The following is a 26548-nucleotide window of genomic DNA, read 5'->3' as shown; positions in this document are numbered from 1 at the left end:
TGTCATTCCAAGGATGCGGAGTGCCCCGCCCCTGACCTCCGCAGCCGCATCGGTCAACTGATCTCTCCCACGCCGGCCCCGTCGGGTCCTTGGGCCTCTGAGGGTTCCCCGACCTCCCCATTCAGAGCCGCCCCGCCTTCCAGAGGACGCAGTGTTGCTGCAGGATTTCTTTATTTCACACTCACACCTGACTCGCCACCTGAGCCAGTGTCCTCCCTCCCCCCTTTCCCCCCTCCCACACCAGGGCCGCGGAGCTAGCGTAGCGTCCGCAGAGGAGTGGAGTTGGGGGGAGGATGATCCCATTACGGAGATCCACCCAGTGGACTCAGGACTCCCTGGGATGGTCCCCGACGCTATCCCTATCCCACAGGCCCTAATCTTCCAGAGGCACAAGACGCAACAGAGTCCCGAAGGAGCGGGCTAGCCGTTGGCGCACGCCGGGGCAAAAGCATCCAGCATCTTAGAGGCCACATGTCTGCCAGAGAGGCGACTACCCCGTCACGCCACAGGCGTGGGCAGCCAGGGATGGGGCTCCCGCGTTAGTTTGAGCGTGTAGCTGCGCAGGCGCGGACACTGCGTGCGGAAGGCGTGCAGCACAGAGGGTCGTACCACGCAGAAGCAGTGTACCTCACGCAGGCCCGCGCAGCGCGCCGCCAGCAACTCCAGCGCGGCGTCCAGCTCAGCTGAGGCAGCGGCGCGCACCTCGAGCGCGCGCAAGGTTGCGGCGTAGTGGCGCGCTGCAAAGCACACCGGGCCTACCGTGTCCCCAGAGAGGCTGAGGCGTAGCGCAGCCACCGGCACGGCAGGCTGCAGGACGCGCGTCACGCTCTCTGCAGGCAGCGCTGGCTCCAGCTCCAGCTCCACGGCCAGTCCTGGGTGGCGGCGGCGCACCGCGGCCCAGGCTTCCTCGGGCAGGGGTGGCGCGCGTGCGTCCTCGGGGCACGCGCACCGTAGGGCCAGGAGAGCGAAAGGCGCGCGGTCCGGCGCCGCCAGCACCTGGAGGGCAGTGCCCGACAGGCTGGCTAGGTGCAGGCCGAGGGCGCGCAGGCGCGGGCAGGCTTCTAGTAGCTGGAGCACGGAGTCGGGCCTCACGCTGCCCACCAGCGTACAGTTGTCCAGGAAAAGGCTGCGGAGCTCGGGGCAGCCGCGTGCCGCCTGCAGCACCAGCGCGTCGTCCAGTGTAAAAGGCAAGCGCCGAAGGTCGAGGTGGCGCAGCGCGCAGGCGGCCCGGCAGACGGCGTGCACGGCGTCCAGGATGTCGCGGCCTGCGTCGAAGAGCGGCTTTTCTCCGCGGCACTCCAGGCGCAGGCTTCGAAGCCCCGGGGTGCGGCCCGCCAGTGCGGTCAGCAACTCAGTGGCCGCCCGGCGGCTCGGCTCCCTCGACGGCTCAAATTCCAGCCGTAGGTTGTGAACGTGGTCCAGGCTGGCAGTCAGATATGGTAGCAGCGTGCCTTCTCGCTCACAGTCGCAACTTCTGGTTAGAACCGTGAAGAAAAGGCATTGGCCGCGAGAAGCCTCTGCCCATCCCTTAGCCTGGAGTACAGCTACCATAGCCACTTTCTGACACCCTACACATATACCTCCCAGTCCTGATCATGCCAGGTTGCCCCCAAATAGCCGCTGATACTAGGAGGGAACTCCCACCCTATTACTTTGGAAGACGAACGATGCGTCTGCCTCGAGCTGCAGCCCTGGCAGGGAGAGCCAATGATATTTTAGGAACTGAGCTTTCTCAGAGGTCTCTAAGGAGGCGGGGTGTGGCCTCTAGACTGTCAGGTTCCCATTCTGCCTCTGCCACTACTTAGCTGAGTGACCTGTAGGAACTAATTAAATCTCTCTGCCTCAATTTCCTATCTGTGAGACAATTCTACCTATCTACCACATAAGGTTTTCGTGAGGATTAAATTAATATATGTAAGGTACTTAGAACACCGGTTGGTACATAGTAGGCGGTCAATAAATGTCAGTAATGATTATGCTTTTAAATCCAACCCCCGATTCCATGGAGAAAGGGAGAAGGTGGGAGGGCGTCAGGAGAATGAGGAGCCCGCTCACCTGATGGTCGTGTCGCGCCACACGACGCTGCACGCGGCAGCAACAGCCCAGGCTCTGCAGACCCTGGCGGCAGCAACACGGTCCCGCAGGGGCAGGTGGCGAAAGATGAGTACCAGCACCTCCTCTGGCAGTTGCTCTCCGGGCTCGGCCATGGCCCTGCGCGGGGTGGGAGCTCTGCCGCTTCCAGAAGCTCTTGTCTGGAGAGAGAGGGGCGTCTCTGGGCTCCAGAAAGCCAAAATGTTGACGGGACCACCGGGGCCTATATGTGGAAAGGCTTGTGGCCCAGAACTTGCTACAAAATTTGCAGAGCCCAGTGCAAAATGAAAATGTGGGACTCTTTGCTGAAAATATTATTAATAATTTCAAGACCGTGACAGCAAAACATTTAAGCAAATTATTAAACCAAGCATGAGGCCCTGTTCCACTTACTGCACAGGTCTCAGACCCATGATCGGCCCTAGTTGCTGAAAGATTTCTGATTCTCCTTTACACTACGTTCTCACTTGTTGAACAAATCTGCATTTTATGATATACTAGAAGGAATGCAACCCACGACCTGTGTGCGAGGTTGATAAAGCCGAATATCCGGATTTGGAAAATGCTATCGGATCTTTCTCCTGGCCACTAAAGTTTTCCCTGGGGAAGGTGGAGGGCGGCTGCACCTGCCGTGACTTGGGACAATCCTGTCCTCCCTTCCTCCCCCCACCCCCCAGCTCAGAGAGCTTCCTGCCTTCCTATACACTCGGAGCCACCAGGACCACCCAGACTAGTTTTCCAGACATCTTCTAGAACTGCTTTCTTCCCAACTTCTACTCTGAGTTCCAGGTTAGGACTGGACCCAAGCCTCGCCTCAAGGGCCATTGAAATGAGGGTTTCTCAGACGGCGGGGGGTATCAGAATCACCCGGACACTTGTTCACAATACAGATTCTACCGCCCCACCTACTAAATCAGGCTCTTCGGAAAAAGTCGAGCCCAGGAATCTGAATTTCAACAAGTGCCAGTTGACTTCACAGGTCCCGAGTTGAGAGCCCGCATCCCAGCCAAGCCAGTCACTAGAGAGTGACGACTGGGTTAATAGGGCGGGGGCACTGGAGAAGACTTTTAATTGGCGGGGACCACCAGCCAATCAGGAAGCAGGAGCGCGGGTGGGGCACTGCCGAATCTGCTCCGAGAGGGGAGGCTCCTTCCTTTCCTCCACCTCACTGGGGAGACGTCCCGGGTGCTTCCAAAGAAAGGCCGGCTGAGCGGAGAAAAGCTTCGGGTTCTGGGGCCTGAGGAGCCCTGGGTTCAAGTTTCAGTCCTGACTCTGGATCAGTCCAGGCTCAGGTTGGGCAGTTTCGGTTCAGCTGGGATTCTGCAGACCCATTCCGGAGCGCGGCCTTTATTGGAAAGTGTGCGTCCTCTTCAAAGTTGCCCATTTTATTTTAGGGTGCTTGAAGGTTTTCCTACACAACGTTTCACACCACTTGCCAGTTTTCTATTTCCCCATATTTTCCAGGCTAACGGTCCCTTGCTGCAATTTGCACCTCATATATCCTGGGGCTTTAGATACCCGCGGCCAGGCTTGAACTTGGACCCACCGGCACCCCGTTCTGAGTGTAAGGGAGTTGGAGAGGCCAGAGATCGAGCTCAAACCCTCCCCACCCAGACGTCATAGAAAATTCTGGTGTCCAGGGGTACCTCTTTGTTGATCCGTCCGCTCCCTGCTTGAGAAAGCGGGGCAGCTCTCACCCTGGGGCCCCCCGGGCTCGTAAGAGCCGAAAGCGCCCGAAGTCTTTTACCGTGGGCAATTCTTCGTGCCGTCTAACCTCGGGCGCCAATGTCTTACCTGCTCAACGGACCAGGTGGGCTTTGCCCAGGGGCTGGGGACTGGCGGCGGAGGACAGTGGGCGGGAAGAAACGGCTGGGAACATTGGGGGCGGGACGCCGGGGCTGACTGGGCTGCTCGGGCTGGGGCGCCGCCCCTGCGCTTCGCGCACACCCGGAAGCGTCCTAGTCCAGTGGAGCCCGGCGGGCGTGGGAATCCGGGCTGGGCCAAGGCCGCCAGGTTAGTGCAGAGGGTGGGTGGGCTTCCCGGTGCCGGCGGGAGCAGAGGCGGATCCTGGCTCAGGAGCGTGGGCGAGGCGCGGTTGTCACCCGCGGCTGCCCGGGGCAGTTGGTGGCGGCGGCCTGGTGGGCTGTTTCCGTGAGAGGCGACAGAGAGCCTATGGACGTTGGCACTCGCAGGTTCCTTGTCCCAGCTGAGGTCTTTGGAGGGGGTGTCCGATTCCTGCTGGTGGGAGGGCGGGGCGGGGCTGGTTCTGAAAGTGTCTGTGAGCAGACCTGTTCCCGCCCCAGCCAGGTGAACATGAGAAACCCCAGCATGAGGGTGGACACAACTGGAGTCTGGGGAGCTTCCCTCGAGAGCTCGGGAGCGGGCCAGCTGAGTAGGGGGCGCTCCAGGGTGGATGCAGTCCTTAGAGGGGCCACGGCCGCGGGCCATTGGCGGCCACCCGGCCGGAGGCGGGGCTGCCCGGCGACTGTTAGGCTGTATTAACGGGGCGCGGCGCCTGTCTGGCCCCTGGTGGTAGGGCCCTATTTTCTTGAGTCGGTACCCGCTAGTCGCTCACAGTCTCAGCCAAGAGTCCCGAAGGACCCATTCGGGTCCCACCCTCAGAGAGGCGGACTGCCGGTGGGTGAGGCGCGGGGCTTCCCGAGGAGGGGCTTCTGTAGAAGGACACGTAGGAAGGAGTTCCCCAGCGGGCCACGCGAGCCAAGGGTCCCGGTCCTGTTATCTGACCCTCTCGACCTCCAGCCTCGCAGACCTGTTTGACTTCTCCCATTTGTCCACTAGTGAGTGTGATGGAGCATCCCCTCTTCCTCCAGAATTCCAGTGCCCTCCCTGACAGTCCCAATAGGCAGACTCTGACCCCGTCCTGCCCTCACTTCCACCCCTGAGGCCGATCACATTCATGGGGTCAGCACCCTCAAGTCGGGGGGCTAAGAAGACATGGAAGAGGAAATGTTTCAGGACAGGTTCCCACACTCTCCTACCCTCTGGGCCATTGCCTTTGGGCTCCTAACTTGTCTCACTTGCCTTGTACCGCTCTTCGTCCCACTTATCACCTCTAGAGTCTTACTCCATTTATGTTTTATTTTTTGCTTCAATTTTATGTAATACAAAGGACATATGTCAACTTTCCATAAAGTAGAATGTTGCTAAATACAGTGAAAATAAAAATCTCCCCTCCCCCCACTCTCTTCCTCAACCCTCTGCAGAGGTAAACAATGCTAGCTAGCTTTCTGTTAATTTCCAGACTACTGCTTTCGGTAAATACACAAGTATTAATATGTTTTCTACCAAAAAGTTATGGGGGGGGCGCTCAAAAGGCATGTCCTCTGTGCTCAGACAGAGGGTGGGACGGACCGTCACCTGAAACCATTTCTCTTGCCAGGTCTGGGTGATACTGGGGGGCCGCTGCCCAGTTACTGTTCCGGCTTTGGCTCTCAGGTTAGGGTGTGGGGGCAGATCTGAAATGCAGCCTCTGCTTTAGCTCAGGATCCCTACTCCTTCCCCACAAAGGTACAAGGCTGTGGTCCTGGTTCCCTCTGGCAGCAATCCCCCCCTCCCTGTCCCTCAAGTGAATGGATGCCAGCTGGGGCCACCCTATCTGTTCTGCCCAGAGCAGTGACATCCAGGGTGCTCACAGCTAGGGCTCAGCAGCCCCTCCTAGCCTACTGTATATAAATGCTGGAGATCAGAGATAAAGAAGTGTGACTGGTGGGGCAGTAGGTGGGGTCTTGAGCCAATGTTTCTAGGATGAGGATGGGATGTTGCCTCAGGTGAGGTGGGGAGGAAGAGGCAGGGCAGTTCTCCATCTGCAGCCTCATGGGGCAGTAACTGGGAGGCAATTAAACTGAGGAGGGTCAATGAAGTGGTTTCCTGGCTGGGAATTTTGCCCTCTCCCCGACCCCTGGTCTAGGGCTAGGATTTTGTCAGAAGATAGATGGAGGAGATACAAGCACAGGGAGGAAATCTGTAATAGAACAATTTGAGTTGCATAAGACAAGAGCACAGCTCCAAGGACTTTAGAACAAAAAGGAATGATTTAACCCACATAACTGGAAAGTTCAGGGTGCAGCTAGAGCCAGGGCCATAGTATGGTTAGGCATACACCTCCTCATCTCTTGGCTCTGTATCCTTCTGTGTCAGTTTTATTCTCAGCCAGGCTCTTTCTAGGCAGCGGCTGAGGAGTCCTATCCTTTCTTCCAGCTCAGTCTAGTGGGTCTCTCTTATTGGTCCAGCCACAGTTGCAGGCTGATTCTGATTGGTCCAACCTAAATCTTATGCCCAACTCTGAACTAATCACTTTAGAAAGGGGAGTGGAATATGCAGGTTTGGCCAGGCCTATTTCACTTGCGCACACCTGGAATTAGGAAGTGGAGTTAGCGCTCCTAACAGGCACATGGATTGAGAAGAGGGAAGACCCCAAAGGTCAGTCAGGAGTGGGAGAGGGAACCTGGGCAGGTGAAAACTACAGTTGTCCTTTGCAATGAAGCCAGGAGGTATATAATAGGAATGCAGGTGAGAAAACCTAATGGGGGCTGTTGTCCCAAAGGGATCGTGGGAGCTCAAGTTTAAGCTGAAGGCATACAAGGATATGGGTTCCGTTGGCTGTGGGGAATGGGCACCATCCAGGATAAGGATGTCTCCTGTCAGCTTTGAAAGAGAGACATCCTGGCCCGAAGAGGGGGCAGAACTTCTCTGCCACCACTGCAAGATAGTACCTCCCTTTTTCTGCCACTGTGACCCTGGGCTTTCTCAGAGAAGATAGTGGAGGGACAGTCCTCACTGCAAGTCTGGGCTGAGCTGGGCTGGGCTGGGCTGTGCAGATTCAGAAGCACAGGGGGCTGCCTGTAAGATGATGAACTTCCCCTCACAATTGTGCCAGCTGGGTGGGGACAGCTGAGCCACGCAGGACTGGACTGTTGTCTCCAGGGCTGGGTTGGGGGTTATCTGGATGCCTATCTGCGTCTCCAGGAGGCAAGATGGCGACTGGGCCAAATGGGCTCGACGAGTGGGTGGGCAGCGCATACCTGTTTGTGGAGTCCTCGCTGGACAAGGTGGTCCTATCTGATGCCTATGCTCACGCCCAGCAGAAGGTTCCGGTGTACAGGGCTCTGCGGAATGCACTGACAGGTGTGTGGGTGGGCGGGTACTTGGGGGGGAGCCTGGGCCTTTTGTGGGCGGGACCAGGGGCTGAGGCCCCACCTCCTCAACTCTGTGGGCCTGCGCTTAACCAGCGGGTTGTAGAAAAGATTTGACCGCGAGGGGGGAGGAGAGGAGAAGGATGTCTGGTTTCATAGGCTCTGTCTTCTCTGTTTACACATGTGTGCCCTTGGGTGTAGACGTGTGTCCCCGTGTCTGTGTATGATCTACCTATGTATACACTAACGCCCCCACCTCCGCTTGATGCCCGCCCCCAGACCAGCCAGCTCACTGCTTTCTACTAATCACGCCTTTCTCTCTTCCTCTCTCACTGCAGCACTCCTTGCCCAAGACCCCTCCCCAGTACCTACCTTTCGGGAGGGGGGGCCCTTTCCTATCTCAGGGCAGAGGCCACAGGAAGCTGAAACGTGTTGGGGGATCCGCCTCCTTCCTGGGCAGCGGGAGCCACAGTTGGTAGAGGCCGAAGACCTGAGACCTCTTGTTCCTCTGCTGCCCCGCGGGCCGCCTACCCAGACGGCTTGGCTGCCCTGGGCACACGCCCCTCTCTGTACTGCAAAGCCTCTCGCCACGTCCCTTTTGCCTACCCTCATTTGGGGCTTCAAGGATGGGGCTGGGGTGGCACCCACTTCGTCTTAGGGTGCTCCCTGTGGTAGGTTCTGGCCTTCATTTTGGATTGTTGCTGTGTGCATCCCAATTTTGTTTCCCAGCTGGGAGCTAGGGTCAGGGAGGGAGTCTGCGTGGGCTTCACTCCACTATGGCCGCTTGGAGAACGGCCCCGCATGGGGACCGCCTGTCGCCTGACTGTCCGCCTCCTCAGAGAGTGGCGGGAGCCCGGACGTGCTGCAGATGCTCAAGATCCACCGCAGCGAGCCGCAGCTGATTGTGCAGTTACGTTTCTGCGGGCGCCAGTCCTGCAGCCACTTTCTCCGCGCTTACCGCGAGGGGTCGCTGCGCGCCGCGCTGCAGCGGTGCTTGGGGGCGGCTCTCGCCCTGCCCTCGGTGCCGCTGCAACTGGAACTGCGCGCCGGCGCGGAGCGGCTGGACACCTTGCTGACGGATGAGGAGCGCTGTTTGAGTTGCATCTTCGCCCAGAAGGTGCGGCTGGGCTGGGGCCGGGTTGGGGTGGGGCGGGGATCCGCGGCTAAGACGCCCACCGACGCCGCACTCCCCTCCCTAGCCTGACCGGCTCCGGGACGAGGAACTCTCTGAGTTGGAGGACGCACTCCGGAATCTGACATGTGGCTCGGGGAGCCAGGGTGGCGACATGGAGGTCGTTCCAGCGCCCTCGCAGTCCCTGGCCACCTCTCTCTCAGAGGAGAAGCCACCACCGCCGCCGCCGTCTGGCCAGACTTTTCTGTTCCAGGGTCAGCCCATAGGTGAGGCGCACGCAGGGTCGAGGCGGGGTCCTCAGGAAGATGGAGTTTGGGGAGGAGCAGGGTCTGGGCCGGGTAGTCGCTGGGCGGGAATGGAGGGGTACGGGTCTTGGTCTCCCCGAGCTCACTCTGCTTCCCCCTCCCCCCCCCCCGCCCCGCAGTGAACCGGCCGCTGAGCTTGCAGGACCAACAGACGTTCGCGCGCTCAGTGGGTCTCAAATGGCGCAAAGTGGGGCGCTCCCTACAGCGAGGCTGTCGTGCGCTGCGGGACCCGGCGCTCGACTCACTGGCCTATGAGTATGAGCGCGAAGGGCTGTACGAGCAGGCCTTCCAGCTGCTGCGGCGCTTTGTGCAGGCGGAAGGCCGCCGCGCCACGCTGCAGCGCCTGGTAGAGGCCCTTGAGGAGAACGAGCTCACCAGCCTGGCAGAGGACTTGCTGGGCCTCGCGAATTCCGATGGCAGTCTGGCCTAACCTGAGTACCAGAAAAAGGGGGGATCAGCCAGTTGCCCAGCAGCGTTTGGAGCACCCGGATGACCCTAGGGTCCCTTCTGCTGCTATTGCGGAGCTCCTGTCCATCCACGGGACTCTGAGACCACACTGATAACCCCACTTAGCCCAGCTGTTGGAGCTGCTGGGAAGTGTTGACGGCTTTCTCCAGGAATTGGGCAAGCACCCACCATTCCTGTTGGGGTGCCATTGGGGATTTGGCCCCAGATACTGTGATATGGACAAAGTGCATGGGTGACCTGCTCCAGCGGTCTGCCCACCCCAAATGAGGGGATTCTGGCCAGCCCTTACCTCTTCACTCATTGAACAACTAACTCGTTAAGCACTTGCTGTGTCCTAGCCATCATCCTGGGCGCTGCAAATACTGTGGTGAACAAGATACACGAAACCTGCCTGCCCCCAGTTCATACTCAGTGTTGGACTGCAGATTTTAAGCAACAGCAATAAAATATTACCCGTTTTTTTTATGTGAAAAATACAAAAAGTTGTGGGTGCTCTGAGCAGGGGCCTAACCCAGGTTAGGCTTCCAGGGAGAGCTATGAGGGTGGCGGGTTGAGGGAATGGCAACATTCTGGACATAGCCAGTCTTGGGTGAGGTCTTGAGGAAAGTTAGAAGAACAGAGGATGTTAGAAGAACAGAAAATTTGGAGTGGCTGGATCTAGGGGTAGTGGGTGGGTTTGCAAAGAGAGCTTTTGGTGAGTGTGGGAGGCAGATAGCTCAGGGTCTGGTAAAGCATTTTACAGATTTTGGGTTTTACACTGAGGCCAGTGAGAAGCATTTAGAGAGTGTGGGGAGTTAAGGTGGGGAGGCTGGTGAGGAGGGAAAAGAAGAGGGAGAGGTGGAGGGAGGGAGGGTAGGGGTGGAGGCCCAGGCTAGGGCAGTGGCAGCAGAGATGGAGGGAAGGGATGAACACTGCGAACTGCTTAGGATGAAAGGTAACAGGCCTAGTGACACTGGATGAGGAGTGAGAATGCAGGAGGACCTCAGAGTTTCTGCCTTTTTCAGTCCGATGGAGGGCGGGGCTGCCTGCTTAATTGAGGGGGCCCTCAATCTCCAGAACAACTCTCTGCCCACTGGGATCCCAGATCAAACCCTTTACTCACTGGCCGACTTCAGGAATCCCTCCAGCTGAATCATCCCTGCCAGTCCAATCTGGCCTGCAGTGACACAGGCTTGGTTATTTCTGCCTGTAGGAGGCTATGCTGGACTATGCGGGTGTGGGGTACTAGGGCCCAGGGGGCCCAGAGGTACCTCTGGGGAGACAGACTGAAGTGCTCCCCTGTGAAGTTAAAGCAGAGAGGGTTGGCCCCTGTCCTGTATCCTAGTGGATAGATGCGGAGAGGGTCAAGGGAGGACAGAGCAAAGAGTCCCAGACTGAATTCCAGAAGACCTAGGGCAATGCTCTGCATTTCTCCCTGTATAATGCTGGGCAAGTCACTTAACTCCCTAAGGGGCAGTGTCCCCATCTGCATGAGCAATGAGAGCTGCTACCAGAGTTGTGAGAATTGAATCTTGTGGGTCCGTGTGTGTTTGCTGGGGTGGGAGGGAGGCATGGCAGAACCAGGAGTAAGGAGGCAGCCATATGTCCCGGGCCATTTATGATTATAGGTCCTGCCTGGTTGAACATGGGCTGCTGGTGAGCTGAGGAGAGGTGCTTCCAAGGATAGCCTGGGATGGTGGCCAAGTAGATGCCTAAGACGCTCAGCCTCGGGGATTTGGGACCCGCCAGCCCTGGGCTCCTGCCAGCCCAGGCCCTGCCTCACTCCGGAGAGGTGGGGGTGCGGAGATTAACCAGAGAGGCTACTGTTTCTTCCTACCCCCACCAAAAGGCAGAGTTGGGGAGTTTGAGCTCACACCGAAACCAGAACCCACCGCCTCCGGCCTTCCCAGAGAGAGCTGCCCGTGGGGATCCCTCTCAGAGATTAGTCTTCACTGGGAGACAGCGCTCCCCGCGGCGCCGGGGCGGAGCTGAGCTCCAGATGTCCAGGCGCGCACAGCTGGAGGGTCACGTGGCAGCGGCCCCGGTCCCCCCCCCCTTCCTGCCAACGCTGCATTTGGCCTAAGCCCCGTCCATGGCTGCCCTTGGGACCCTGCGCTGAGCCCCGGAGGCCCTGGCGTCCGGGGCTGCGCCGCTCCCAAGGGACAAGCGTGAGTGTCGGGATCCCAAGGACCGACGTGGTGGGTAGGGAGGGGGTAGAAGGGATTCGGCTTCAGCGCGGGAAGGGCGGGCGGGGAACGGGGCCGAGCTCGGCGTCTCCAGGCCTTAGGGAACGGTCCGGCGCTGAGGGGGGTGGGGATTGGCTACTAGGAGAAACTTCCAGCCTCTTCAGGGTACCCAACCCAGTGTGTGGGGGTGTGCCACGGCCCAGAGCAGGAGAACGCCGGAGGGGGATGAATGGCCGGTAGCGGAGACCCTCGGCGTTTGGCCTCCGCCCCCTCCCCTCGGGGAGACCGAGGCCGGGAACTCCTCCCGGCCAATGGCTTCCGCGTCGCGAGCCCCTGACTGAGTCTTTCTGCAGGGGGCGCGGGCGCCAGCCACGCGGACATGAGGCGGAGGCTGCGCCTCCGCGGCGACGCGTCGCTCACGCTGCTCCTCGGCGCCGCCCTCGGCCTCCTTCTCTACGCACAGCGCGAGGGCGCGGCCCCGACGACAAGCGCCCCGCGAACGCAAGGGAAGGCAGCGCCAGGGCCCACTCCGGGACTCCGCGTCTTCCAGGCGCCGGACGCAGGCGCAGCCCCGGCCCCGGCCCCGCTGGCCTATGAAGGGGACACACCGGCGCCGCCCACACCCACGGGGCCCTTTGACTTTGGCCGCTACCTGCGCGCCAAGGACCAGCGGCGCTTCCCCCTGCTCATTAATCAGCCGCACAAGTGCCGAGGAGATGGCGCACCTGAAGGTGGACCCGACTTGCTCATCGCCGTCAAGTCAGTGGCGGCGGACTTCGAGCGGCGCCAAGCCGTGCGCCAGACGTGGGGTGCTGAGGGTCGCGTGCAGGGGGCGCTCGTGCGCCGCGTGTTCTTGCTGGGCGTGCCCAGGGGCGCGGGTACAGACGGGGCAGACGCGGAGGGGGAGGGCACGCGAACCCACTGGCCTGCCCTGCTGCGTGCTGAGAGCCGCGCGTACGCGGACATCCTGCTCTGGGCTTTCGACGACACTTTCTTCAACCTAACGCTCAAGGAGATCCACTTTCTCGCCTGGGCCTCGGCCTACTGCCCCGACGTGCGCTTCGTTTTTAAGGGCGATGCAGACGTGTTCGTGCACGTGGGGAACCTGCTGGAGTTCCTGGCGCCGCGGGACCCGGCGCAGGACCTGCTTGCGGGCGATGTGATCGTGCAGGCTCGGCCAATCCGCGCGCGGACCAGTAAATACTACATCCCTGAGGCGGTGTACGGCCTGCCCGCCTACCCGGCCTATGCAGGTGGTGGTGGCTTTGTGCTTTCGGGGGTCACGCTGCGTCGCCTGGCCGGTGCCTGCGCGCAAGTTGAGCTTTTCCCCATTGACGACGTCTTTCTGGGCATGTGTCTACAGCGCCTTCGGCTCACACCCGAGCCCCACCCTGCTTTCCGCACCTTTGGCATCCCCCGGCCGTCAGCAGCGCCGCACCTGCGCACCTTTGACCCCTGCTTTTACCGGGAGCTGGTTGTAGTACACGGGCTCTCGGCCGCCGACATCTGGCTCATGTGGCGCCTACTGAATGGGCCCCAAGGGCTAGCCTGTGCCCGTCCGTGGCCTGTCGCTGCTGGCTCTTTCCAGTGGGGCCCCTAGCCACCTTCATGGCCCCAAGCTCCCCTCACTCAGACCCAGGATGATTATCGCCCTGTATGTAGTTCTTTCCCAGAGGCGGAAGATTTCACAAATCTAGCCCATATCACCAGAAGTCTGCCTCCACAGGTCCCCAGGGAATTAAGACTGAACTTGGCTCCTGCTGGCCTACCTTATTCGGAGCTGATCTAGAACCACCTGGATGGTAGCCCTTTGAGACAGCCAGGGCTGAGGCCTTAGAGCACCAGGCTCTGCCAAACAGGTAGACAAGTTTGGCCCTCCTACTACCAAGTAGGTTTTTGGGGGTTGGGGATGGGTGGTCGCAGAGGCTCATGGAATCTGACCATACTCCTTGATTTGGAAGTCCTAGAGTGATGCAAATGCAGGTCTCTCCCAAGGCTGGAGGAGGTGTGGGGTCCTGGAACTGGCAGGCATTTTGTTACAACTCAATCTGAAGGTAGGCATTTTGCTTCCCACCTGCCCATCCAAATTGGGATTTTCAGCCCTGTACTGATCTTTAGATCTTCTACTGAGGTCTCCCTTCCCGAAACCAACCCCTCCTGGGCCCTGGTCTGGCTGCAACACCAGGGATGGAGGCACACAGGGACAAACAAGTGCATGGTCTTACCTAGAGTCTTTCCTCACCACATAAGAATTTACACACACACAACAATGCCAGTCTCCTACTAGAGGCTGTGCTGCCCCACTCAGAAGAGCCAAGAACCTAAGATGACTCCACCATAAAATTTCCCATATCTTTCACCCACTTTCTTAAAAATCAACACCTCCATGCTTATTTTAGTACAAACATCCCAGCAACAGCACATGGTGAGCAGCTGCTGAGGGCATAGGTCTTTATTGGAGGGGTATGGGCAGGGCATGAAGAACGTGGGGATAGTCCTGGCTGCCCCTATAGGGGGATGTGTGTGTGGGGGTCTCTGGCCAGGCCACAGTCCAAATGGGAAGACACCAGTCAGTCACAAAATTATGGGAACGCCACATAAGCCTGGCTATAAGCCCAGGAACCACCTAGGAGCCTAGGGCAGGTCCCCTGCACATTCATTGTTAAACTCTACAGGATGAGGCTGTACATGAGTTAATTACAAAAGTCATATTTACAAAAATCTGTACACACATTTGAAAAACTCACAAAATTGTCATCTATGTATCACAAGTTGCTAGACCAAAATATTAAAAATGGGATAAAATTATACATTTCTCTTCTCAATTCTTTTCAAAAGGATTATTTTTAAAGCACATATGCTACTTTCCTTAGCAAGACCCATGAAAAGACTGAGCAGCCCAGCCTTCCTTGAGCCCCCAGAGGCCTTGAGCCATGAATGGGCCTGGCCAGGGGACACTGCCCAGGGTTGGGGCAAGAGAGCCAGCCCACAGTGCAGAACAGAATGCTGAAACAATAAAAGGAGGAAGATGTCTTTGGCTAAAACTTTGGCATTAAATAAAAGAGGCAAACAGGATGGAAACATGCAGCCTGCCAGCCAGGTTGGGGCAGAGCAGGGGCACAGGTGACCTTGAAGGCTGGCTCCAAGAGGGGTAGGAACCAGGCCTGGGCACATACCTGGATGGTAAAAAGCTGTGTTTCAATGAGTTGGGCGTGCCTACTGGGCCCGGTAGGGAGCGCGTGCAAAGAAGGAACAGGGAAAGGCAGGTGGGCCACCTTGGCCACAGCCAGCTCATCAAGTAACTAAAGTGGATGTAGTGCAAAAGTCGCAACCAAGTACTATGGACATGCTACCTGCTTGCCTTAAGGGTCACGTGGCAATGATGGGCCAAAGGCCGGACCTCGTCCTCGTCCTGGGTGCCTGTGTCCTCAGCCACAGAAAGAGTCCCAACTTTTTCCAATGTGTGTGGAACAGGAGAGACAGAACTCTGCCTCCATATGTGTTAGTCGAGGTCGCCTGGGTCCAGGTATCAAGGCTCAGAGTTTATGCTTCTCTTTGCAGTCTGTGTCCTCTGTTGGCACCAGCAGGCTGAGGACGGACAGAGAATATTTGGGCCTCTCACCCCATGGCAGAGCACCCAGTCTGAGCCCCACCTCAGAACATCACAACAGCCTTTCAACACTGGCAAGGTGTCCAAGAAAACCCACAGGGTGGCACATGGAGGCCCGCTGAATAGGATGCAATGCACAGCTCCACGGGGCAGAGGGGCATGGGTGGTGATGTCCTTAGGGGAGCTCCGCTGTTCTCAGATGGGTACCAGGCCTGGGGGGGCCATACAGGGTCACGGAGGCAATATGGTTATTCTGCATGACCTGGTGTGAGAAGCGGACAATGAATCAAAGGGGAGGAGTAGAAGGGATGCAGGCATGGTAGGCAATCAGATCCATAAAAAACCACCAGTACTAGGGCTGTGACTGCAGACAAGGGATTTGGGCCTGTGCACAAAGGATGGATGTTGTGTGTGCAACACACCTGCACACAGGGCTGGGCTGATCCCTCAACATCCCCCAACTCATGCTAGGAGTCATGCTGGCCCAGCAACTGCCTGCTCTTCATGGGATAAACTTCACTATACCTATTTATCCAGTCCTTCTGGAACTGCTAGGGGCCTAGTGAAGGTGTAGCATCCAAAAGGGAGAAGAGGGACAGCCCATTCTTCTCCCAAGCCAGTGGGGCCTCTATAGCCACTCACCCATAGCACATTCTTTCATATGGCATTCAAAGATCCCCAACACTCCCATGCTGAGCCCCATGTGCTCCCTGGGGTTTCCTTTCCTACCATATTTACGTTTTCACATATGTGGGATCCCTGTTACCTCTCATCTTGTTGGATAAGTCTACTGCTTTCGCCTCCATGACCTCGAATTTCCCCAACATAGTTTCTGTACTCTTACTGTTCAGTGCGGGCAGGTCAGATCCTTAGCAGACAGGGCTACTGGGGAAGGATTAACTCACCGAGCAGGGCTGTTAGGCCCTCCCCAACCTTCCTCCATCACTTGCCTGTCCCTGCCATGGCCACCGGCCCCTCAACCCCCAGGGCTTACCTCAAAGATCATCCGCTGAAGACCAAAGCAGAATGTAGAGCCAAATGGGTTGGTGTTATTTGGGGAGGAGGACCTGAGGCCAGGGAAGCCAGAATTAGAGGTGTAGACAGAAGCCGAGGCCAGGCAGGGCATCCAGTCCCTTTTGGGATGGGGGCTACTGGCCAGTGGTCTCTCATGGCTGTTTCCAACACAGGCCCTTGAAGTACCAGGGGTAGTGACAGGTATCATTCAAGCTCTGAATCCTACACAGCCCAATGAGGCACAGGAAGTTATTACACAGTTAGATTGGAGTGGCAAGTTAGGAGGGAGGAGCCTCAGGCAGCATGGCAACTGGGTAGGAAGCTGTAGACTACAGCATGTGGCAACTTTAATGGGAAAAAAAGAGCCCAGGACAGTGAAAAGTGCTTCTTTTTCTGAATAACTAGGGGTGAAAGGCCCCCCTACCTGGAGAGGGGAGCTATCCCCAAGGGGGAACCTCTCTGGTGCAGGTAAACATGTAGAATAGCTGGCCCAGTGGTAATGTGCAGGGTGGGGGGCGAGAAGTATATTTGTGGCAACAACAGAAACTTCTGTCATTTCTAAGGCATAGGCACAGCTAGGCTTCCCTAAGTCTTCTGGGCTGTGAGGAGCAGGATGGGGTGGTTGGAAATAGCAACCTCCCACTCACCTATGCAGGACAACAGGCTTCTCCACAGGGTGGCCCAGGAGATCCTGGATGTTGTCCCACTGCAAAAGGGATGGGGGCAGCAAGGGGTTAGCAGGGACCTGATCGTGACCAATGGCTGGCCCAGAAGACATGGGCCCCAGACTGTTGGCAGGCTCACACCCACCTCATTTTGGGGCTACATGAGGTGGGAAAATAGCTCACCTTGCTGTAGGTTGTGCATGTTTCTGTCTGACCATCTGCATTTTCTGAAAAGAGAACACAGAGTGGGTTGGTAGCTGGTCCAGCCCACCTGTGACCCTAGCCTAGGCAGAATCCAGACCTGGCCACCCTGTGCATTGGGGTTGGAGTACAGAGGGAGGACAGATGGGCTATTTCAGAGCTGCTGAATGGAGGAGGGTAGAGACAGCAGTCACAAGGCTGACATGGGAACACCTGGATAATCATGTGTAGGAAACTCTCTCCATCATGGACCAGTGATCCCATGATCATAGGAAAAGACCTTGAGAGCCTCCAGCAGAATACAGGCCAAAAAAATGCAGCCCCAGAACACAGAGCCCAACCCAGAGGAGCTGAGGCTATGGGCAAAGCAGGTGGGCAAAGGTTCCTGCTACCATTTCTGTTTGGATCACTGTGTCTCTGCATCATGAAAGACTAACTTCAAAACCCTTTTCTTACTCTGAGGATATTCACTACTCACCTTTCTTTATGGCTAGTGGGATCTTGAACTCACAGCGGTGATAACTAGAGAGAGAAGCCAGATGGATAAAGGCTGGGCCCCCTGAGAGGCCTGACCACCCGCGCATCTCAACCCCGCACCCCAGGAAAACACAGAATGAACCCACCCCCGAAGCCCTGCTTTGGGGTCTGAAGACCCTGTCATCTTGGATAAGATACCAGGCTCTCTGAACCTACTTCCCTATTTGTAAAATGGGTACAAATGGAGAGACGTAAGGTATTGACACTGTACCAGGAACAGAGCAAACACTCAGGAAATGTTCATTTCCCACGAAACTGTAAGAATTCAGGTACAAATTAGTGAACATTCAAAGCCACAGGCTCTCTTTTCCTGGGAATTTTCAACCCAAAGCTCAGTTCTTGGGAGGGGCAGGTACAGGTATACTCACATGTTAAAATTATAATGCCCAGGGTAATTGGTGTGTAGGACAAACTTCTTCACTTTGTGTGTATTTGCATCAAAGAGGATATCCTGGGATAGAAAACAAGGATGTCCAAGTAGTGAAAGTTACTGAGGCTGGGCAAGGGCCTTTCTAAGGGCATGTCCAACTCAAAGATAGCCACTCCACAAGGCGGATGCGTCTGGGCAATAGCCTTCTCCCAAACAACAGTCAAGAGGATAGCTGAGGCCAAGCAGCCTTAACTGGACGTTTTCAGTGAAGGGGGCACCCAATTATCTGCAGGCCCCTCACTCCAAACTTTGTAGCAGCAGGCCCAGCAGACGCATGGGCTACAACTCCTACTGCTTGGGAACTCAAACACATCATGGAGACCTTTCCTAACAAGCACCTGATTATAAACTCTAACTAAGCACAGATTTTGGCTTAAAGGCTGCCAAGAAGATTCAGGGACCACCTGAATTTCCAGCGGCTCAAGGCATGTAACTATTCTGAATGCCATGACTGGCCATTAGGCCCTCTCTATGGGAGTCAGCAACCCCTAGAACCGAAGGTCCAGCCTCTCACCAGGACTCAGACCTGGATTTGATGCTGCCCACCGAACACTTCTTCCTATCCCCCATACCCTCCCCAAGTTTCACATCCTGCCAGGCTTCTGGGCCTGTGACCTCAGGGTTACCTCTGACTCCAACCCTACATTACCTACATAAGTCCTATTAGGGTTGGTCCATTTGTTCCATCTTCCTTGTCCCTTATCATCAGTGGCCCTTGAACTAGAGAGGTTCTGCTTACAAAGTGCCATTCCCTCCTGCTACTGTCCTACCCTCAAGAGTTTATGACCCCACTGGTGTTCCCCCACTACTCCTGGCTCCACTGTCTTTTTTTTTCTTTTGACAGAAAGAGAAGCAGGCTTCCCACCAAGCAGGGAGCCCGACGTGGGGCTCGATCATAGGACCCTGGGATCATGACCTGAGCCGAAGGCAGACGCTGAAGCAACTGAGCCACCCAGGAGCCCTCATTCCCACTGTCTTTGACCCTTTTTTAGTCTCCCTGTTTTGTGACTCCAGAAGAGGCTCCTATGTTCTATAAATGGGTAGATCCCAAACTATGTTACCCGGAATGATTCCCACAGCCTCCACCTGAGCAGCATGTTGCCCTCAATAAAGAAGCCAAGACATACCAGGGACCCAGTGTTTCTGAGCAATCTCAGTGCTAGGGAAGGCCCACTTTAGGGTACCAATGCAAGAGCATGGAGCAAAGCCAGCTGGGGCTAGTTTCCCTGCTGCCAGGCATGGTTACAGCTCCATGTGGACACAAAGGTGTGCCCAGGTGCATGGTCCACCACCACAGAAATGAAACATTTCTCTAAGGAATCACAACTTACCACTCCAAGAGTGAAGTAGTTAAAAAAGTAGTCATTGCACTTGGATGGAACTTGTTTATGAGGGGAAGGAGAATGAATTTTCATCTGTTGGGAAGAAAACAACAACAAATTAAAATCCCAACTCCTTAATACAATTCTCAGATTGACTAAAAGTCTACAAACTGTGTTTTGGGTATAAGATTAAGCTGTTGGGTAAGCAAGAGTGTCACAGTCCCTGCTACTGGTGCTGAACAATGCAGCCAGCTTTGGCTGACCACAGACTGGGCCCTGGTCTCCCAAAAAAAAGGCAGGATAATCTGACCAACAGTATCAGGAAAGAACTTTCAATTTAATTCTTTATCAGTTTTAACAGAACAGATTCTATGGAAAAATAATAAACAATTTATATTTACTTGATATTAAGTTAATACTGATAAAAAAGAAGGACGCCTGGCTGGCTCAGTCGGTAGAGCATGTGACTCTTGATCTCAGGATTGTGAGTTCGAATCCCACCTTGGGGGCAGAGTTTACTTAAAAGGAGACTGCCTATTTGACTTTATAAACACATTTCCCCTACCTTGTCTTCTGACTTATAGAAGACCTTGTGTGGAGAGCCAAGCATGCTAAGAACATCTTGGCAGGAATCACCAAAATACACTGAACGTTCAAATACCCGCATCTTGGCATCTGCTAATAGGCCAGGTCCACAACCTGCAGAGAGTAAGTGAAAGGTGGTCAGGTTCCCACCCAGAGCCTGAGATCCTGCAGCGTCGGGCCAAGGCAGCCCCAGAGAGGCACGCTGCATTATTAGCTCTGGCTGAGGAACAAGACTGCATAAAAACAGAAATACCAGGTCACAAGGGCTTGTGATGCTACAAGAGATCACTATCTACTTGAAATAATCCCAGAGAGGGGCGCCTGGGTGGCTCAGTCGGTTAAGCGTCCAACTCTTGATTTCCGCTCAAGTCATGATCTCAGGGTGGTGAGATTGAGCCCCGAGTTGGGCTCATGCTGGGCGTGGAGGCTGCTTAAGATTCTCTTTTTCCGGGCGCCTGGGTGGCTCAGTTGGTTAAGCAACTGCCTTCGGCTCAGGTCATGATCCCAGGGTCCTGGGATCGAGTCCCACATCGGGCTCCCGGCTCAGCAGGAAGCCTGCTTCTCCCTCTCCCACTCCCCCTGCTTGTGTTCCTGCTCTCGCTGTCTCTGTCTCTGTCAAAAAAAAAAAAAAAAATCTTAAAAAAAAAAAAAAAAAAATCTTAAAAAAAAAAAGATTCTCTTTTTCCCTCTTCCTCTGCCGCTCTCCCCTGTCTCCCTCTCTAAAAAAACCTAAAACAAACAAACAAACAAAAAAACCGAAAAGAAAAAAAAAAAAATCCCAGAGACTCATTCAATCCCACAAAAGTGATGTGGAGCTCTGAAAACTTCATTCATTCACTCACCAAATATTTACTTATTGACTACCATGGGCTAGACACGTTAGATGTCTGTTAGATATTGAAGCTAGATATTGTTAGATATTGAAGAAACATGCTGAGCAAAACAAGTGCAGTCTCTGCCCATATTGGAGCTTATGGTGTGAAGATCCCAATCTGACCCCACCCAGCTGTGGTACAATACACAGCAGCATAGATGCTATGGAAGTATATAATGAGGTGCTATTATCTCTTGCCACTTTCCAGGTCCTGACAAGATACAAGAATTTATGTTAAGAGGGGCTTCTCAATGGTAACCCCCAACCAGAGACTGGACCTCAAGATCACTCTATAGAAAAGCCAAGAGTGAAATATCCATTAACTCACTCCCTAATTCTACAAACACTGATAGACCCACTAACACTCAAAAATGACAAACCAGAAAAGTGGGAGGATAAGAAAATCCAATTTGCCAAAAGTTTCTTCTTTGGGAAGAATCTTTAAACCCTGACTCTGTCTAATACATTTTGGAAACAGTTCCAGTTACACACACACACATAGCAGATGTGGAATAGCAACAGACACACCAACTCTGTGGATGGGAAGACAAAGTGTTTTACTTCCCCTACACACACACACACACACACACACACACACACACACACACACACACACGAACCTGAGGAAGACTGCATTTCCTGGTACACCAACTCTGTGGATGGGAAGACAAAGTGTTTTACTTCCCCTACACACACACACACACACACACACACACACACACACACACACGCAAGAACCTGAGGAAGACTGCATTTCCTGGTACATGATAATCACCAACACCTTACTCTACGAAGAGCTTTATAGTTGACAAAGCTCTTTCATGAATAACAATCCATTTGTTATATAGGGAAGACCTCAGGGATCCAACATCTGAAATAAATTGGTACTGAGTTCTTCAACTAACCCAAGAGTCTTTAGTCACAGCACATATACACCGAGTGGCAAATAAAGGTTGTGTTTAACTAGGTCGCAGGAAAAGCATAGCCCACGTTAACCTCTGTCTATAAATCTTGCTGCTTAGGCAAGCTTGGGTGACCTACAGAACCCACCAAAAGTCCTGTCAAGCTGGACTGTATGCCCAAAGTCTCCAAGTACCAGACACTTGCGAATGTCCAGATGGGGCCACAGGGAAGGCACCCTTCATGTGTGAGTCTTCTCTCTTGTCTCACCCTATCTGAAGCCTACCAAGGGAAAAATACCCTTAGTTTTAGGAGACTATTTTAGGTTCTGATTCCCTAGAGTGAATCTTCCTATAAGTTATTGTGGGGACCAAGACAGGTGAACTGACTTCCTATCTTAAAAGCATCCCAGTAGCTACACCCCATAAGGAAACATGTGAGAAATGGGCTGGTTGACACAAGCTACCTTTCTGCTTGCCAAAGGAAACTCTCAATGGGTACTGGATTGGACAGTGATGTGGCGAGTCCCTGACTTCAAGTGTTTCCCCCACTGACCCTGTGACATGTGACCACTGGGAGTGTGCTGTACAGGACGGCAGTCACAATTGGAGGAGATCCCCCACCCCTGACAGACTCCTCCTGCTGTCACCTGGGACAACCGCATCATCCTTGACTACCCTGCTGTTTCAAGGTGTGATCCTCCCGACAGGAGAGACCCTACATCACTTGACCTTCTACGTCTCAATTCTCAATCTCAATTCTCTCAAACACTATAGCTCAAGTGCAACATTCTTTTAAGTAGAGTTTTCTTCCTTGGCTAGAAAACCACATTTCAAAAAAATTCCTGGGCGCCTGGGTGGCTCAGTTGGTTAAGCGACTGCCTTCGGCTCAGGTCATGATCCTGGAGTCCCAGGATCGAGTCCCGCATCAGGCTCCCTGCTCGGCAGGGAGTCTGCTTCTCCCTCTGACCCTCCCCCCTCTCATGCTCTCTCTCTCTCATTCTCTCTCTCAAATAAATAAATAAAATCTTTAAAAAAAAAAAAAATTCCTAACCTGGAGGTTGTAAACTATCTCATTGTTCAGGGGAGTGAGCTCACGGTTTATATACCAGACTCTTCAAAGGTAAGAACCAGTGCCCTAGAAACTGATATAAGACCCCAATTTATGAACAAACACTGGCTAGACTATGAGCTCCATAAAGGCACAGCTCCTATGCTGGCTCCCAGGCCAAAGACATGGCCTGTACTACCAAGCATGGCTCAAGGCCCACAGTAGCTGAAACTGGTCACATACAAGGAAATCACAAATAAGGCGTGGATCCTGGTGAGACCAGCCACTGAAGGCAGCAGCTTTTTGTTCATAGTCAGCAAAATTCACAGTAGGGTCTGGCCAAACCACAATTCAACAAGTCCTTGCTGCCGGCCTACTGAGAACTTGCCATAAAGGGTGGAAAAGGGAATGGGGCACCTAGGTGGCTCAGTCAGTTGAGCGTCCGACTCTTGGTTTCCGCACAGGTCGTGATCTCAGGGTCGTGAGAATGAGCCCCATGTCACGCTCTGTGCTCAGCGTGGAGTCTGCTTGAGACTCCCTCTGCCCTCCCCGCTGTGTGCTCTAAAATGCGTAAATAAATCTTAAAAAAAAAAAAAAAAGGTGGAAAAGGGGAGAACAGACCAATATCGCAGCCCATAAGACACATCTCCAGTAAACAGCCTGGGAGGCACTGCAAAACTACATAAGCACACAGAAGGCTTATGCACATCCTAGGGGAAGCAGTGTTACTGTCATTTATTAAGATTTGCCAATGATAAAACTATGTCTTGTCCCCTCACAAATTTAAATCAAAGCTTTAACCATAAATATCCACGTTGTCTTATACCAATTATCTCTAAGCATGTGGGATTTTAGATTGTCTCAACATGGATATAATGGAGAATTCACCACCCCAAGGCAAGTTAACTGACCTGCAGCAAGTAGCCGAAGTCGTAAACCTGAGGGTCCAGTTCCATCTCGAAGAACATCCACACTCTCAGCATACACATTGCCAAGGAAACAGCTGAGGGGCATCACGGGAGCCCTGGAGGCAGGCACAGAATGAGCAGAGGCTTTGCCCTCCCTCCCAGGGAGCCCAGGGACCGTGAAGTTTGTGCTCCCTACACATACTTTGTATCCTGTAGGCTGTTTCCACTGTAGATGTACATTCGTTTCACAGTCGCCCCGTGGGGTATCTGGAGAGAAGCTAGACCGTGGGCAAAATTGGGCTGCAAACATAAGACAACAGTTTTACTAAGAGCACACTGCAGGCCATGGGAGCCAGGCTCTGGCATTTCCCCAGCCCCCTGGGCCAGGTCAAAGCACACAATCAAACCCGGCTCCATGTCAATCAACTCCCCCCATCATAGAGGTTCATCTTTAATTTTACTTAGTTTTTCTTTCTTTCATCAAGAAGAAATTACAGGAATGCTTTCTTTAATAAAATGGAAGCTTTACAAACATCTATCATTTCACGACCCCAAGGATGTTGCTACCTAAGGATGAATGAAACAATTTGCTAAAAACCACAGTGATTTGGAGTTTTAAACCAAGGCACAACTGAGTTTCTCTCTGAAAAGGGAGCCTGACCTCACTCTGCAGTGGGAAGTGCCCATTCCTGGGAATGCCCGTTTGGGCTTTGTTCTTGCTATCAACCCCACCCACTGTGCCCATCCTGGCCTCTGAAGACCTGAGAGATGAGGAAACCAAAGAAAGGCTACCTATCCAGCGTCCCCAGTGGCACTGTCTGTTGGGTCCATATTACCTGGATACTGGGTGACAAATACCATAGGAAGGGAAGGGCTAACCTCGTACTTGGGAGCCTCGGTCCATGAGTCTAATTGAAAAGAGAAAGACAGCCCTCTGAAGTTGAGGTGGAAGAGCTGCTCAGCGGAGTTGTACACTGTGGGAATGGGAAGGAGAAAATGACATGGTGGAATGGCATCAGAAGATGTGAACACAGACCAGCTTGGCAACACCTTCCTTGTGTCTGATTCCTGAACTGACCTCCTAGGCTGAAAACAAAGGGGGAGGAGCTTTTCTTCACACCCAACTATCAACCCTCAAATTCTACAGGAACCTGGCTTCAGGGGTGCTGGGGCTGGGATGGGATCACTTGCTAGGTTTATCATTATGGGCTGTGACAGATGAAAGGAATCAGATGGACTTGGGCTTACCTCCAGGATGGGTTGCACCGAAAGACTGGTCAATCTGCTCAATGGTGGGAGCTATGGCCTGAGAGTTAAAATGCACTCCACTGAAAAACAAAGATGCTTTTCAAATCACTGAAGATGGTGGCTGGAAGAGTTATTCTTTTTTTTTTTTTTTTTTTAAAGATTTTATTTATTCATTTGAGACACAGAGATACAGAGAGAAAGAGAGAGAAAGCATGAGTAGGGAGAGAGGCAGAGGGAGAAGCAGGCTCCTCGCTGAGCCAGGAGCCCGATGTGGGGCTCGATCCCAGGATCCTGTGATCATGACCTGAGCCGAAGGCAGACGCTTAGCCATCTGAGCCACCCAGGCGCCCCAAGAGTTATTCTTAAAACATAGGCAGGTGAGTTTACAAGTATGCCAAAACACAAGTTTAATTAAAGAACTTTTATGTGAGGAATAATTACTTAAGTCAGAACAAGTCAAGTCTCCTGAGGCTGACAGACAGAATTGATCCTTAGGGCCTCCCAAGACATGTGGGGTCATCGGGCAGTTTAGAAGGAAATAAATTCAGTCTCAGCCCCATGGCATTTGGACTTGGATAAAGAATGGCCAAAGGAATAGAAAGTGTTAATGTGTTTTCCTAGGATGCCTACTAATAGTTTGGCTTCAAAAGGAACTTTCTTAAAAGGGGATAGACATCTTAAAGGAACAGTATAGCCAAGCAAGGCAGCTTGTTTTCCTTCCTTCCTTTCCTTCCTTCCTTCCTTCCTTCCTTAAGATTTTATTATTTATTTGAGAGAGACAGGGCGAGCAGGGAGGGGAAGAGGGAGAGGGATAAAGAATCTGAAGCAGACTCCACTCTGAGTACAGAGCCCCACACGGGACCTTGAGATCATGAGCTGAGCCGAAACCAAGAGTCCGATGCTTAACCAACTGAGCCACCCAGGCGCCCCAAGCAGCTTGTTTTCTTAACAGCCAGCACTCAAAGACTGGGTGAATGGGGGGAGGGGGGAGAGATGGATCCCATGCAAAGGGGAAACACCTGAGGGGGAGGGGCTTGGGAATGAAGAGGAGCATGTGATTTCAGATGATGAGCATGAAGATATGGCATGTATGACTTTAAGAAGAATGCGTAAGAAGAATGCGCCTGGGTGGCTTAGTCCTTAAGCATCTGCCTTCAGCTCAGGTCATGATCCCAGGGTCCTGGGATCGAGCCCCACATCGGGCTCCCTGCTCGGCGGGAAGCCTGCTTCTCCCTCTCCCACTCCCCCTACATGTGTTTCCTCTCTCGATGTCTCTCTCTGTGAAATAAATAAAATCTTTAAAAAAAAAAAAAGAATTAGAAGAATGCTTAAGGTTAAGAATATTTTTTAAATTAGCATAATTCATGGAACACCTCTTTTTTTTTTTTTTTTAAAGATTTATTTACTCATTTGGGGGGGGCAGAGGGAGAGGAAGAGAGAGTCTCAAGCAGACTCCATGCTCAGTGCTTAATCCCATAACCCTGAGACCACGACCTGAGCCGAAACCAAGAGTTGGATGCTCAACCGACTGCACCACCCAGGCGCCCAAGAATACCTCTTTTTTTTTTTTTTAGCAGTAGGTTTTTAGATTTTTTATTTTATTTGCTTATAGAGAGAGAGAGCACAGGCAAGGGGGAGCGGCAGGCAGAGGGAGAAGCAGGCTCCTCGCGGAGCAAGGAAACTGATGTGGGGCTCCATCCCAGGGTCCTGGGATCGAGCCCCACATTGGGCTCCCTGCTCAGTGGGAAGCCTGCTTCTCCCTCTCCCTCTGCCTGCTGCTTCCCCTGCTTGTACACTCTCTCTATCAAAAATAAATAAAATCTTTTAAAAAATAAAAAATAAATAAAAAAGAGGGAAAAGAGAAACCAGACCTTGAGGTACAAAGGCTCC

The 26548-nt window shown here is 53.8% G+C and overlaps 4 protein-coding genes across 8 annotated transcripts in view; 2 read left to right on the top strand and 2 right to left on the bottom strand.

The window, feature by feature from the left end:
- Positions 1-376: 376 nt before the first annotated feature.
- On the bottom strand, positions 377-3943 carry FBXL8 (F-box and leucine rich repeat protein 8). Its single transcript, XM_044922307.1, has 3 exons — positions 3886-3943; positions 2056-2252; positions 377-1471 (listed from the first exon to the last, which is right to left on the bottom strand). Exons 2-3 carry the CDS (start codon positions 2205-2207, stop codon positions 499-501), a joined length of 1125 nt encoding a protein of 374 aa, XP_044778242.1. The 5' UTR covers positions 2208-2252; positions 3886-3943; the 3' UTR covers positions 377-498.
- Positions 3944-4050: 107 nt separating this feature from the next.
- On the top strand, positions 4051-9616 carry TRADD (TNFRSF1A associated via death domain). 2 transcript variants are annotated; one of them, XM_021703964.2, is made up of 6 exons: positions 4055-4104; positions 7078-7236; positions 8084-8219; positions 8292-8361; positions 8444-8642; positions 8801-9616. In XM_021703964.2, exons 2-6 carry the CDS (start codon positions 7086-7088, stop codon positions 9109-9111), a joined length of 867 nt encoding a protein of 288 aa, XP_021559639.1. In that variant the 5' UTR covers positions 4055-4104; positions 7078-7085; the 3' UTR covers positions 9112-9616. The 2 variants fall into 2 exon arrangements, with proteins under 2 accessions (XP_021559631.1, XP_021559639.1); XM_021703956.1 differs by having other exon boundaries at positions 4051-4104; positions 8084-8361.
- Positions 9617-11661: 2045 nt separating this feature from the next.
- On the top strand, positions 11662-13722 carry B3GNT9 (UDP-GlcNAc:betaGal beta-1,3-N-acetylglucosaminyltransferase 9). The gene has a single exon (XM_021705764.1). It carries the CDS (start codon positions 11694-11696, stop codon positions 12912-12914), a length of 1221 nt encoding a protein of 406 aa, XP_021561439.1. The 5' UTR covers positions 11662-11693; the 3' UTR covers positions 12915-13722.
- The window catches only part of PHAF1 (phagosome assembly factor 1), a 29267-nt gene continuing 16433 nt past the window's right edge, over positions 13715-26548 (bottom strand). For 3 of the 4 annotated variants that reach the window (XM_021703975.2, XM_044921979.1, XM_021703982.1), the window contains 12 exons: positions 24659-24738; positions 24290-24384; positions 23613-23710; positions 23414-23526; positions 19659-19792; positions 19103-19186; positions 17710-17792; positions 17283-17326; positions 16787-16830; positions 16586-16644; positions 15919-15991; positions 13715-15186 (listed from right to left, as the gene is read on the bottom strand). In XM_021703975.2, coding sequence (XP_021559650.1) covers positions 15100-15186; positions 15919-15991; positions 16586-16644; positions 16787-16830; positions 17283-17326; positions 17710-17792; positions 19103-19186; positions 19659-19792; positions 23414-23526; positions 23613-23710; positions 24290-24384; positions 24659-24738 — 994 coding nt within the window. In that variant the 3' untranslated portion in view covers positions 13715-15099. The remainder of the gene's footprint in view (positions 15187-15918; positions 15992-16585; positions 16645-16786; positions 16831-17282; positions 17327-17709; positions 17793-19102; positions 19187-19658; positions 19793-23413; positions 23527-23612; positions 23711-24289; positions 24385-24658; positions 24739-26548) is intronic. The other variant, XM_021703990.2, reaches the window with a different exon arrangement.

Source organism: Neomonachus schauinslandi, chromosome 16, assembly GCF_002201575.2.
Source record: "Neomonachus schauinslandi chromosome 16, ASM220157v2, whole genome shotgun sequence".
NCBI lineage: Eukaryota > Metazoa > Chordata > Mammalia > Carnivora > Phocidae > Neomonachus > Neomonachus schauinslandi.
This window is presented reverse-complemented; position numbering and strand designations above follow the sequence as displayed.

Excerpts from the sequence above, each read along its gene's own strand:
- FBXL8 (XM_044922307.1), bottom strand. The coding sequence starts at position 2,207 with ATGGCCGAGCCCGGAGAGCAACTGCCAGAGGAGGTGCTGGTACTCATC. Across the intron at positions 1,472-2,055 it reads TGGCGCGACACGACCATCAG|TTGCGACTGTGAGCGAGAAG; the intron begins GTGAGCGGGCTC and ends TCTAACCAGAAG.
- TRADD (XM_021703956.1), top strand. The coding sequence starts at position 7,086 with ATGGCGACTGGGCCAAATGGGCTCGACGAGTGGGTGGGCAGCGCATAC. Across the intron at positions 8,362-8,443 it reads GTTGCATCTTCGCCCAGAAG|CCTGACCGGCTCCGGGACGA; the intron begins GTGCGGCTGGGC and ends TCCCCTCCCTAG. Across the intron at positions 8,643-8,800 it reads GTTCCAGGGTCAGCCCATAG|TGAACCGGCCGCTGAGCTTG; the intron begins GTGAGGCGCACG and ends CCCGCCCCGCAG.
- B3GNT9 (XM_021705764.1), top strand. The coding sequence starts at position 11,694 with ATGAGGCGGAGGCTGCGCCTCCGCGGCGACGCGTCGCTCACGCTGCTC.